General features: G+C 49.6%; 2 protein-coding genes across 9 annotated transcripts in view; one reads left to right on the forward strand and one right to left on the reverse strand.

Moving 5' to 3' along the window:
• Window positions 1–2,566, forward strand: part of TMEM39A (transmembrane protein 39A) — a 30,642-nt gene extending 28,076 nt beyond the window's left edge. For 5 of the 6 annotated variants that reach the window (XM_037909294.2, XM_037909299.2, XM_037909287.2 and 2 more), the window contains 2 exons: window positions 782–902; window positions 2,069–2,566. In XM_037909294.2, coding sequence (XP_037765222.1) covers window positions 782–902; window positions 2,069–2,302 — 355 coding nt within the window. In that variant the 3' untranslated portion in view covers window positions 2,303–2,566. The remainder of the gene's footprint in view (window positions 1–781; window positions 903–2,068) is intronic. The other variant, XM_043538707.1, reaches the window with a different exon arrangement.
• A 2,000-nt stretch (window positions 2,567–4,566) lies between these two features.
• The window catches only part of LOC102946106 (fatty acid amide hydrolase), a 29,838-nt gene continuing 21,059 nt past the window's right edge, over window positions 4,567–13,345 (reverse strand). For all 3 annotated transcript variants that reach the window (XM_037909324.2, XM_037909337.2, XM_037909333.2), the window contains 6 exons: window positions 11,588–11,736; window positions 11,344–11,406; window positions 10,876–10,951; window positions 10,140–10,224; window positions 9,811–9,898; window positions 4,567–6,765 (listed from right to left, as the gene is read on the reverse strand). In XM_037909324.2, the coding sequence (XP_037765252.1) occupies window positions 6,655–6,765; window positions 9,811–9,898; window positions 10,140–10,224; window positions 10,876–10,951; window positions 11,344–11,406; window positions 11,588–11,736 (572 nt within the window). In that variant the 3' untranslated portion in view covers window positions 4,567–6,654. The remainder of the gene's footprint in view (window positions 6,766–9,810; window positions 9,899–10,139; window positions 10,225–10,875; window positions 10,952–11,343; window positions 11,407–11,587; window positions 11,737–13,345) is intronic.

Here is a 13,345-nt window from a genome sequence, read left to right on the forward strand (position 1 = left end):
CCCTGGCAGCACTGGCTCTTGTTCCCCTGGAACTCTCTGTCACTCTTGCAACCACCCAGAGCAGTTAGTTCACACCGGCCGGGTGGTTGGATGTTTGCCTAACAGCCCCACTGACGCTAATACAAGGTTCTTGTGGTGGGAGCCATTTGGGCCTTGTGGTAATGGGTAAGGTTAAGATTTTGTCACGTTTCAGAGAAAGTCACAGACAGGTTGTGGGCAATACATTCATGGAAGCCCATGACCCTGTCTGACTTTTATTAAAAATACCGTGGCGGGGAGGGCTGACAGGGGACAACTGAAGCCTGGGGAGGAGGATGAGAGCCCAAGCCCTGCTGTGGGGAGGCCCAGCACCTGCTCGCTCAGGGCTCCAGGGTCCTCCCGCTGCCTGCGGCGGCTTGGAGCTGCATGGCTGGGAGCTGGTGGGGGGTCCCCTGAAGGCCGAGAGCTCCGGCCCTGCTGCCCCGGGGCTGAGGTGGAAAATGTCATGGAGGTCTTTGGAAGTCACAGAATCTGTGACATCTTATCCTTATTAATGGGGCTCTGCTTGGTCTTATTCCTGACTTCGTCTTAGACTCAGTCTGTGATCTTGTCACCACTCCATGTCTCTGTTTCCCTGAAAGGAATAATGATACTTACCTGCTTTTGGCAGGTGCACTGAAATTCTCTCATGAGACATGAGCTCGTGAGCTGATCAAGGGAACACCCCCCCCCAACCCCACTGCTCCCATCACCACCCGCTGCCTCCTGTAGGCTAATGGCACGTCTTTCTTTTTCTCCTCAGCTGGTCAGAAAGTACGATCTGGCCACAGGGCGTGCTGGTGCGGCACAGTCGATGCCTGTACAAGGCAGTAGGGCCTTATAATGTAGCAGTGCCTTCAGACGTCTCCCACGCCCGCTTTTATGCAAGTATCTCTTCTCCTGATATGTCCTCCTGGGAGGGGGAGTGGGAGGGGGGGTTGAGCACTGCTGCAGCAGAGCAGGTGGAGATGAGACTGAATTGAAAGTCAGGCGGAAGGAATAAATTGGATTCTTTAATCCAGCAAAGCCAGGGCCTGGTCCCCCCTTTTTCTTAATTTCCTGCTCTTCACCTCAGGGCCCTCTAAAGTTTTCTAATGTGCATTGCAGACTGGCACTCGATACAGAGCTCCATTTCTGCCATGAACACCTACTTCATCGATTTGTTGCACTCTTGGTGCTAAACCTCTTACTGAAACAACTGCAGGATAGTGACTAGCGAAGAATGAGACTTAAGGTGGTTGGACTGCTTTTAGTTTGAGTCCCCAGAAGGCCTGGCTTTCTTTCCTAACTATAGGTCCCCTTTATTTTCTTTTCTCTCGGTTCAAGTAGTTTTGTTTTAAATATATTCCCCCCTGTAGTTTTGCAGACATTTAATTCTAGATGTGGCCCGGCGGCAGCTGCTGCTGCCCTGAAAGTTGAAAATGGCAAAAGAATTGAAATGCAGAGTTGCTCTGGTACTTTGAGGGCAGAGTGGGAGGGAGAGATGGAGCCTGTATTGTCCATTGCAGTGTGCACCTAGGTTCGTATGCATGTGTTTAGGGCCTGTGTTTAATACACTGGTGAATCTCAGTTCAGCTCCTAGGAGTGAAGTGGCTGTGTCCCAAATGGGCACTCTTGTTGGCAGTCACAGCAAAAAGGCCAACGATTGAATGAGCCACAGAGAGTGAACTCTCCTATCAGTCAGGGTGTGTGGGGAGGGGGGGAAGGGATTTCAGCCCTGGGTAATTCCTTCTGCTGGTTCTGGAGAGAGGGGCTTTCCACTCAGTGTTCAGCTAACCAGAAAGCAGTGTCAAATCCAGAGCAGCAGTACGTGCCCCTTAGCCATTCTCCAGAATCGCTGTAGCATTGTTGCCTCGCACAGTAACACGTTCCAAAGCAGGGAATCCAGATTGCCAGGGCATTTTTCTTGGTTGCCGGCTAGCAGCTGATCTGGACATTACAGAGTATTTACCCCAATGCCCGAGGCCCTACAACTGCTACAAAAATACTCTGTTGGCTTCTTTACCAGAGCAAACCACAAATATGCTGATTTTTCTTTTCCCCCCTGCAGTTCCTCTTTCACCGTCCATTACGGCTGCTCAACCTGCTTATCCTCATCGAAGGCAGCGTCGTCTGCTACCAGCTGTACTCCCTGCTGCGCTCGGAGAAGTGGAACCACACCCTCTCCATGGCCCTCATCCTCTTCTGCAATTACTATGTCTTATTTAAGCTCCTTCGGGACCGGATAGTATTGGGCAGGGCCTACTCTTACCCCCTCAACAGCTATGGACTCAAGGCACATTAACCTGCCAGATGCACCAAGGGGTGGGGGGGAAGGGGAGGGAATCTCAGAAAACCTATTTTCGTACAGTTCTATTTTTTTCTTGCGCTGTTTATAAATATTTAAGATATTTTATATTTTGTATACTATTGTTTTGTGGGGTGGGAAGGGGGCAAGTGGCAATTAAATGTCGCTTTATAAACAAGGTGTTATTTTATATATATCTATAAAATCAGTGTGTATATACCGTATTATCTATATCCATACATACAGTTATGTGAAGCAACAGGCTTGTGCGTGTGGTCACTGTGTCTGCTTTGCTCACACAATTGCACCGCCACTGTCTCTTAAGCCCTGTCTTGGGGAGCAGGAGGAGTCTGTTACCAGGTAGAGGACTTGTCTCCTACTATGGAAGTGTGAACAAACCCAGTCGTGGAGACTAATCAACAAAGGGAACTAAAACCAGGGGATTTCCAGAGGATTTCCTCTGACTGCTTAGCACCAAGAGCCTTGTGCACAGGCACATGGTGCTCTGGGACATGCATGCCCCTCTGGTGACAGAAAGAGAAAAAGCATTTTGCTCTAGCAGGTCAAGGTTGGTGCCAGGGCTTAGCACAGAAGCTAGGACTAAATCCACAAAGGAACTTAAATTCAGCATTGCACTGCCTAACAGGTGCTCGGGTGCCTATTAGAATCCACAGCCCTGCATTAGGTGCCCAAAAATGGGATCCATGAGAGGCAGCAAGCTGAAACAGTAGCCATCGCAAAGGGACATGAGCACCTCTTTCCAGGTTGGAGGGAAGCACCTCCTTCTCATCATGATCCTTCTCCTTTAAAGTGTCTAGCTCATCACAAAAAACAGTGATAGTGGTGCCATATTAGCCCTGGGGTAAGAGCACTTAACTGGGATGGGGGAGACCCAGGTTCAGTATCTCCCTCTGCCTGATGGGGAGTAGGGATTTGAACCTACATCTCGCACATCTGGGATTTTATGCTGTTGGTCTCTTGCCATACTCCCTGTTGATGCCATACCACTTTGTACAAACAATGGACTGGTCAGTAAGGCCAGGGAATGAGTGATGCTAGTGCTTAACAAGTAGGGTTGACACCACTGGATTTTTATTTTTTTCTTTTTACAATGTCACTGGATAATAGTGATTGTTTTTTTTTAAGCACTTTTATCTATTTACATTTTCAGAGTTGTGCAAAATTATGGGGGGTGTCAGACAATTATTTAATAAGAGTTGCTGTTGATTCAGAAAGTTGAAGCTTTTAGGTGTTCACACAAATTGTCAACAGCACCTGTCAAAATAGAGTAAACAGCCTTCAATCAAACTGCTAAATTCAAGAGATTTTTCTTACTTTGCCTATCTAAATTACAGTTCTCATCACTGGAAGTATTTTTTTTAATCAGTGTGTGTGTGTTAGTGAAATTGAGATTTACCAATAGAAGTCTAATTTCCCAAGCCTATCTGGAGCACTCCTCTGGGACACAGGAGGCCCAAGTTCCTGCCCACCTACTATATGAGGCCATGCAATCAAGCCAGGTGGGATAATACCTGGTTTGAGGAGCCTCCTGGGGCTCTGGTGCCCAGATTGAGGAAGCTGTGCACAGATTTTTAGATGCCAGGGGAATTTGGGCACCGACAAGGTTAGGAGTGAGGCTTTTGAGGATCTAAATTTTGGATTTTAAGTACTTAAAGTGGCAGTTAGGCATCTAAATCACACTGTGAATCTAGCCCTCAGTCAGTGGCCACTTGCAAAGGCTCCTGTGCTTCATTTTCTTCTAGAGGCTGAGGTAGGGTGACCAGACAGCAAGTGTGAAAAACTGGGACAGCATGGGGGGGGGGGGAAATAGGACCCTACATAAGAAAAAGACCCAAAAATCAGGACTGTCCCTATAAAAGCAGGACATCTGGTCACCCTAGGCTGAAGGGATGTGAGCCCCTCCACATCAACAGGTTTGATTTTTCCTCTTCAGAGCAGAAGAGGAGTTCCCCTGGTTTAGAGAATGGGCCAAACTCAAACCAGGTCTTGAACTTCAATGGCACCAGAGCAGACTTGAAGCAGTTTAGGTCCCATCTGCCCCACAGGTGCTGCTGGTAGTTTATAATATGCCTTTAGAAGGTTCCCATCACTGGGGTATCAGGACATTCTGTACATGAATTTGAATTAGAGCACATATGTTTCCAACACCCCTCCCCCCCACCCCTCTTCACAGCAACCTCTTGAGGTTACATCTGTGACCACTGAAACTAGGGACCCTCAGTCACCTACAAAGAGCAGACTTAAAAGAACAAACTTGTTTATTTGAGTGAAAATACATCATCCACAACCATCCCAATGCAGGACATTCTGGTGAAGTCTCCTGGTGCCTTTAGGCAATACACATACACTTGCAGCCCCTCCACAGAAATGTACCAAACTAGAATTAAAGTTACAGTAGGGAAAGTACTCGATCAGTGATAAGGCAGTTGCTCTCCAGCAGAAGATACCAGAGTCTAGTTCTCATTGCTTAGCTAGGTAGTTACAGTAAAGAGGAACTGAAAAACAGTCAGAGACCCAACGCTGTTTCACTATCTCCAACTGCCAATGAGGCTAGCAATTAGCAGTGACTGCTGATGTTTCCCAGCAGGAACTGAAGACAGATGAGACAATAGGGTCCAGTGTGGTGCTTTTCCATTTGAATGCCATGAAACCCACAGTCTTAATCCTTTCGAAGATGAAAATGGATTGAGGGTTTTTTTTTTTTGTTTTTTTTTAAACAAAACTTCCCTGGGCTAACTGCAGTGAAAGCTCCACCTTTCCTAGTCAGGGGAATGGGAGCATGGCTCTTGTCCTACTCTGGCACAGCAGCAGCTTCTGCAAACAACTTTACATTTAAAACCTTCTGGAAGTGAGGGTGTAGCAGGAAGAATATATTGAATGAATCCAGGAGTTTCCCTCTATTAAGTGCATCTGTGGCCAGTGTTAGGGACGAGGGTAAATAAGGAGCCTGGTCTCTTTAGTCTCTCAGCTGGAAGCCCTACCACCTACTCAGATTTAGTGCTAGGCCTTTTCTTGCTCTGATAAAGTGACTAAGCTGAATGCACTAGTGCAGGAATGGGCAGGCACAAGCCTCAAGCCATCCCGGGGGGTAGAGGAGGTAGGCACCGATGAGAGATTAAAGGCAGGTGGTTTTCCTATAGGCTGTGATCAATGGCCAGGCCTGGCCTTAGGGCCTAGCTCCTTCATGGAAACAAGAACAGTGACTGAATGTGGTAAACAGGGTTCACTTTGTGTGCTTTTTTGATGTATGACAGGGTGGACCAGTAAAAATCCTTCCTAGACAGGGACAGCTGCCATCTCCTTGTTCCAGAGTTTAGTTCCCCTTGCAGTGCTTTGACGGCTCCTCTTTAGCGAGTGGCTTAGCAGGAGGCGCTGGCTGTTAGGTCATAAGGGCTGGGTAGTTCTGTCCCTTCTCTTACCTACTGCTGTGCTGCAGTTAGACGTGCTTGTTGGGCTTCTGCAGTTCTGTGCACCCCAACCTCAGGCTCTAGGAAGGGCTCAGTTCCTAACATTGCCCAGTTTCCCAGGGAAAACCCACACTAACAATGAATGCCAAGTTATGCTGCCAGCAGAGGGGGCAAAGCAGGAAAAATCTAAAAGTAGCTTTAAAAGACTTCACTTTCCTATGTTCCTGCAGAGTTGTGTTTAGTTTCTCTAGTTATCACATACACTGCAAGAGAGACTGGTCCTGTGACGACATTTCATATGCACCACCTACTTGCTCCAGGAGCAGACAGATCCTATTACATTATCCTGAGTGTAAAAACTCCTCCCCCACCCAAAGATCACCCCCTGCCCAAACAAAACAGAAAGCACAACACACAGGAAAGTGCAGTGTTTCATTCCTCCTTTCTATAGTATAACTAGGGCAAAAGGATTTACTCAAGGACCATGGGCTGCACTGGGCCAGGGAAGTTCTCCCACCTCCCATGGAAGGCTGTGGGAGCTGAGTACCCATAGCTGATTTTTACTAGTGCAGCCCATGTGGAGGAGGTCGTGCTGAGCGTGTCCCTGGCTGGTCCTAGCCATGTAACACCTCAAACCTAACCTAACTACAAAAATAAATGGGCGTTTCTGCACCCATCCATTAGCCCCATGTCCATATATAGACTGGTATCCTCTTACAGCCCCTGCACCTGACGGCAGCGTTGACCCTGGCTGGGAATAAATATCATCCTAGAACAAACTACTATTCCACTACATAAACAGCCCTGCTTCTGCCACCGCCCCATGTTGAGATCAACATAAAAAGCAGCTACTCCCTTCCCCAGTAACACTCAGTCGGATCAGACCAGAACAATCATAGCATCTCCTTTCTGAGGCTCCCATCATGCAAGGATGTCGTAATAAATGGCCGGCTTCCTGGTCATGTCACGGAACTGCTCCAGCTTCAGGCCAACCCGGAAAAGAACGGCCTCGTCCCACCACTTTGCCATGACCTGCGAGTGGAAGAGACAGTCACCGTCACCCGCAGGGCTTTAGAGCACTGCTTGGTAAGAAAGCCCGAGGGGTGGCTTCACCAGCAGGAATAGCACAGACAATGAATAATCTTGTAACCCTCTCAGCAACGGGGTCAGGATCCTGCTGAAGCCTCTGGAATCTAGCTAGCACCCAGCTGGATGACACCTGGGAATCACAGGTCCCAACACTGAAAGGCTACCACCACCAGGGACATGTGGGGAGAAAAATGGGAGCATTGAAGTCTACCGAGGTAGGAGAGCTTTCTGGAGGGACAGGCTGAAACAGACAGAGGATGCCCTCTTCTGGGGGGATGACTGGCTTCTTAAGAAACTGGGTGGTCCCTGGAGGAAAGTAGGCTTGTGGCTGCTGGGAGCAGGGCTGGCCCTAGGTGTTGCAGTTGTCTGCTGGAGGTAACAATTACAGGGCCACATCCAGCTCTTTCCCAAAGACTGTCCCTTCCCGTAGCCCCAGTTTCCATGCACCATGATGCCTTCCTAGCTGTCCCCGTGCTTCTGACCTCCCTTGGGATGCAGGAGTTCCCACACCCCCTTGTGTGTGAGGCTTTGAAGCCCGAGGACCTTTTACATGAATGGCTCAGAAGGTGGATTTGCTAAGTAGGGGAAGGCAGGTCAGGAACTCGGCCTGTGCCCGAGTCAGATGGGACTGTGACTGGCGAACTAGGGATGATGCTCAGGCTGGCGGGTCAAGTGTGTGCTTCTGGTGCGAGGCCTCTGAAAGAGCGAGACCCTATGGATGGGAAATAGGGTCCAGCAGGAACTCCTCCTTGCAGCTAGTCTTGCCTGGGCGCTGCCAACCCCATACCAGGAACCACCCTTCTCTCTGGCCTGTCCTCCATGTGCCTGCCCATCCTCAGAACAGAAGCAGAATGGAAGCACTTTCACAACGCAGCAGGGGGCCACTGGCATGGGGTTCAGAGAGGCTGGACAGGAACAGGTGTAGATGGGCAAGGAGCTAAGGAACAGTGGGGGTGGAAGCAATTTAGCGGGAGGAAGCAACATGAAGAACCACCACAAGGTACAAGCCTGCTGTTAACATGGGGCAGGGATTAGACTGCAGCCCTGGCTGAGAACCCCAGCTGGCGCTGCCGCCTTACCAGGCTAAAAGGCACCGAATACCAGCTAGCCTACGCCATCTGCAGCCCACGGCACGTCCTCCCACCACTGCCTCAGAATGGCTCCCCACTTGATTCCAAATCCTAGCTTCCGCTTCCTCCTCCTCCTCTCGCAAGCACTGTGATGGGTTCTCTCGGTTTTCTTTTGGGGTGGGGAGGGCCGGGGGGGACCTGTAGTCACAGACAACCAGCCAGCCAAAGCAGCAGGCTGCAGTTGACTGCGATGAGGCTAGAGCCTCCAGCAGTTTCTTGTTTTGAGCAGCATGAGTTGGAAAGTTGCTAGATGATCTGTCTGAAGACACCCATGCTAATGCCAAGGGACACTGTTCCCACTGGTTTCAGGAGCCCTCCAGCACATGACAGTCAGCTCTTTGGGGCAGGGACCATCTTTCTGTTCAGTGTTTGTACAGCATCCCGTACAGTGGAGTCCTGGTTCCTGACAGGGGCTCCTAGGTGCGACCCCAGTACGAATAACAGCAGAGTGTAATTCCAGTTATCCAAATTCCCTTGATCCCAAAATTCCTGCTTACCTGAATGTGCAGGGTGTTCCCAGCTAGCCCTATCTTACTTAACAGCATTTCTGTTTCTCCCAACACCTGGTTATCTGCAAGTTTGGGATGTACCCCAGGCCATTCAGAGGAACAGGCATGTACTGTAAATAATATGCAGAGCTGCCCCCTGCTCTGCTGAGGCAAATCCCTATTGTGCAGATTGGAATGGGGAAGCAGACCCTGTACAGCTTCATGTCTAGACTAAAAGTTTATCTTCGCTCAACCATCTCTGCTCCCTCCTGTCACGGTCTTTTCCCCCTCGCTCCACCCAAGACAACAGAAACAGAATCCACAGCGGGACTCTTGGAAGCATGGCCACAAATCCATCTAGCAAAGGTACTTATGTGGCCCCCACCACTGTAGTAGCTGAGCACCTCACATTCTGTAATGTATTTATCCTCCCGACACCCCTGGGAGCTAGGGCAGTGCTATTAACGCCATCGTCACAGATGGGGACCTGAGGCATTGCGAGGCTACGGGACCTGGCCAAGGGAAGTCTGTGGCACAGCAGGGAATTAAACTTTGGTCTCCCAAGTCCTAGGCTAGAGCCCTAATCAGTGGGCCATCCTTCGTTGTCAAGTTTTAGAAGGGCACCCCTATATATCCCCCAGACAGCAGTCGCTCATTTCAGTGGGGAAGGCGCTAGAACAGTCGTCCCCAAACTGTGGGGTGACAGGAACGTTTGGGGGGGCCATGTGGTAGGGCTCAGGCCAGCCTCCATGGTAGTGGTGAAGGAGCACCCCGCCTAGCCCAGCTCTGGCCCCAGTCCCAGCTTGGCTCCGCCCCGTTCCGCTCCCAGCCCAGCTCTGCCCTCACGCTCTCTGACCCCAGGCCAGCTCCACCTCTAGCCCCAGCTCCTCCCCCATCCCTGCCTTCAGCCCAAGCTCCTCTGCTGAGTGGACTGTGCAGTAAAGGAGTGAGAGCGTGTACAGATCCATTACTGGTAAGGGGGGGGCATGACAGGAAAAGTTGGGGCACCTCACTGCGCTAGAGACAAATAAAGGGCGCAACGAAGGTGGGAACAAGAGAGCAAAGGGAGAGGAAGCAACGGGAATGGGAGAGAGACAGACCCCAGGAGAACAATCGAGGAGGACATGGGGAAGTGAAGGGGGATCCAGTGTTTTCCGCTGGCCCCTGGGCTCGCATTCTCCTGGTGACCCAGGATACATAGATCTGTATTAGGTCTATTGACAAGACCAGAAGCTTAGATTTTTAGGCACCAAATTCCACCCACTTTATAAGCTGGCTATGGGGACCCAGCACTAGACACCCGTCTACCTGCAGAGCAGTGTGGTCTGGGCAATTCTCATACTAGCATTAGCAAGGGTGTAAGTGTTTACCTGAAAGCTGATGGGAAGCCCAGTGGCAGTGTACCCAACTGGCACCACCAGACCCGGGATGCCTGTGAAGTTTCCAAGCTGCATGTATCTGCAAGAGAGTGGGGAAAAGTCACCTGCACGCTCACTGTTGGGACTGCAGTGAAGTCATTTCTATGTGAAGAGGCAGAAACTGGAGCAGCTGTGATCTCTCTTGCTCAACAGCCAGTGCTCCTGTAGCCACTGCAGGTGGCAGAGGCAGGGACGGAGCAGCTGTGAGCTTCCCCAGCATTCTCCATACAGCCTGACCACAAACACATTTTACTGCCCAGCGCAAACAGCAGAGTTCTCACCTCATGGTCCGAAGTGTCGTTAGAACGTCATTGTTCCCAGTCAAGAGGTCAGAGTCGTGGATTCTTGGGGCAGTGCAAGCAGTGGCTGCATGAGAGAAACAGGCAACCAACAATCACCATCTCCTGCAGGCACAGTTCAGCCCCCTTGGGCCTCCCTTAAGGCACGCGTTTGCTCTACCTCATCCCTGGAGTCAAGCCAAGTTCTTTTTGGTTTGTGCATCATCAGGAACAACTTTCCAACTAGAAAAGGAGTTTTTTGATGATGCACAACAGAGAATAGGTTTCAGAGTAGCAGCCGTGTTAGTCTGTATTCGCAAAAAGAAAACGAGTACTTGTGGCACCTTAGAGACTAACCAATTTGAGCATAAGCTTTCGTGAGCTACAGCTCACTTCATTGGTTCCTACTCCCTCCCTTGTAGCCCTGCAGAGCCAGCACAGCTCAGTTAACAGGAGTATTACAATTCCTATTTTAGCCAGCAAAATGAGAAGTTCTGACTGTGGAACATACAGGGAGCAGGTCTGCAAAGCAATTTTAAAGTCACATTTCCTTAGAGCTGGGGCAGAGCAAAGTAAGGATGTTTGACTCACAGTAGGTATAAAAGGTATAATTTTGCAAGTTCAAATGGATTCAACATTATCCCGGGAAGCCAAGTGCATCGAACATATGTGCACATTTATGCCAAGAGTCTCACTCCAGGCCACAGTAAATCCCATGCCCAGCCCACAGAGCAGATACCTGGGGTGAGGATACAGTTCACGTTGGCGAAGATCTCTCGCAAAAAGCTCATGCTCCGAGTCCTCTGCCGATTTGCCTGCAAAGAGAAGGAGCTGGTATCAGTGCAAAGGTGGGATGTACCAAGAAGGCACCAATTTACAGAATGTACAGAGTCCTCTAGTAGTGCCTATCTCTGTCACCGGGGGTCACAGCCTCCTTCCCTGATAAAGAGCCAGCACCACCACAGACTCACTGATCGGACCCTATGCAAGAGGATGAGACCAAATGACTCCTCCCCATCTGGGCCCCTCTAAGCTTACATCGGTTCTCATGCAGAGGACAGCACTGCTGGGTAACGTCTCTCCATGGCTCTCTACCTGGGTGCAGAGAGCTCCCAAGTGGGCTGTCTCCTCCACACCACCTCACCAGGCTGGGAGAAGCCTTCTTCTTTGCCTGCCTTCTCCCCCTCTTCCACAGCATGCTCCTCACCTTAATATAATCCAGAGCTGTGAACTGGGAAGCCAGAGCAAGGTTGAGCCGAGTCTCCAGATTCTGAAACACAAAGGAACTGTGGGTGAGGGCTGCACACTCCAGCTGGTTTCCACTCCCATGCAGGGCAAAGGCTGAGAAAGCCCCAGATCCCACACACCATGAGCCCATCCACTCATGTGTAGTAGTGACTGACACAGATGGCTTGATACAAGCAAGGCTGATGCTAACATCTGCCGCTTACCATTTGCTGGAAGTGGGCGTTGAAGTCAGGCTGCAGGTAATCCCTCATCTCGCTGAGAATGCAGATCACATGTGCCACCCGCACCTCCTCCATCTCCGACAGGGGCACATCCACCACAGAGGCACCTAAAGCCTGCAGGTGCTCTACAGCTGAGCACGAAGCAGGAGGAGCAAAAGGAATGCACTATTCCTCTTGTTCAGAAGGCTACAGTGAGATGGCCGAGATTTAATCTCACACATGACAAGAGGCTCTTTACTCATATGATCACACAGCACATGGGCAATAACACACCTGGCTGCATCTAGTTACAGGAAAAAACTGCAGGCCTTTTGTCCACTAGATCACAGCTACCCACATGACAGAGCGAGCCCAGGGGTGAGGACTCAAGGGTCTGCTCTCAACTCTGCCACTGGCTTACTACATCGTGGGTAAGTTGCTTGCAGCTCAGTTACACAGTCTGTAAAAAGGACATCATAATGCTTCCCTGACTTTGCAAAGTGCTTCCAGATCTGCTGGGATGAACAATGCTAGACTAGCGTGAGGTTGCTATCAATTTTACTAGTCGGAGGCTCTCATCCAAAGAGCATTCAGAAAGGACAACGTGAAATTGAAGTCAAAGACTAAATCAACACAATGCTGCAAATTGAGTGGGCACTAAGTGTTTGCATGTATGTTGGTTACAGACATGGAATGAGGAGTTGGGACTCGAACTCTGTCCCTGACTGCTGCAGCCTCACTACGGGACCATGACAATTCACTCAAGCTATCTGAGCCTCAATTTTGCCATCTGTAAAATGAGGATAAGGCAATTTACCCACCTCACTGGCATGCACACATTTCAAATATGAATTGGTGTTTGTACAATGCTATACAAGAGCTGAATATTATTAAAACATCTGACCTGCTTTCCAACCTGTAGTAATGTAGGTGGAGTTTGAGTCCCTCATGCATTCAGACCGCATCACAGAGTGCATTTTAATTAATATACCGACAATTTGCCCCCAATGTATGACAGCGAAAGACATCTCGAGGCTACACACAAGGGAGCACGCTTAAATCTGCTGTGGGAAACAGCTCTGAATTTCCTGATTTCTGGGTAGCTAAAACTCAATCTTGATGCTGCATTTAATTAAGCAAAAACTCTTTGGTATTTTGAAGGAGTCTGTCATCTTGGCATCCAAGTATTGAATGCCGGATATGAGGCAGAGGGGGGTCCTGAGGACTGCAAGGGAGAATCTGAATTCAAAATTTACAGGGAGACACTGCAATAGTATTTATATATACAGTCACAATAGGAGTTGGAAACAGACAGGATAAATGCACTCAGGACAACAAAAACTCCGGAGGAGATGGGTCGGCAGCTAAACTCTGATGTTACACAGGCCATGGTGAGGTGTCTCCTCCACTACTGACAAGGTCCATCCTTGCTTAGTTTACAAGATTTGAGAAGACGTCCCGCCCCAAAATAGTATCCCTGCAGCACTGCTGATTTTGCTGTAGTCTAGGAAGTCCCAAATAGTGGGTTGACGGGAGCAGGACTCATGCCCACATCTCCCAAGCAACAAAGCACTAACACTAGGCTAGCAGACCATGCAAACCTAGAAAGGCTTTCAGAAGACAAGTCTGTACAATTATATTGTAAATATGGTGGCGCATATGCTGGGTTATCCAACAGCAAAGGAACAAGCAGCCTAGAAGGCCAGCTTCAATGGTGGGGGAGTGGGCAAGGCTCCCATTTGAACTAAATAAGCCCAAACC

Source organism: Chelonia mydas, chromosome 1, assembly GCF_015237465.2.
Source record: "Chelonia mydas isolate rCheMyd1 chromosome 1, rCheMyd1.pri.v2, whole genome shotgun sequence".
NCBI classification, from domain to species: domain Eukaryota; kingdom Metazoa; phylum Chordata; order Testudines; family Cheloniidae; genus Chelonia; species Chelonia mydas.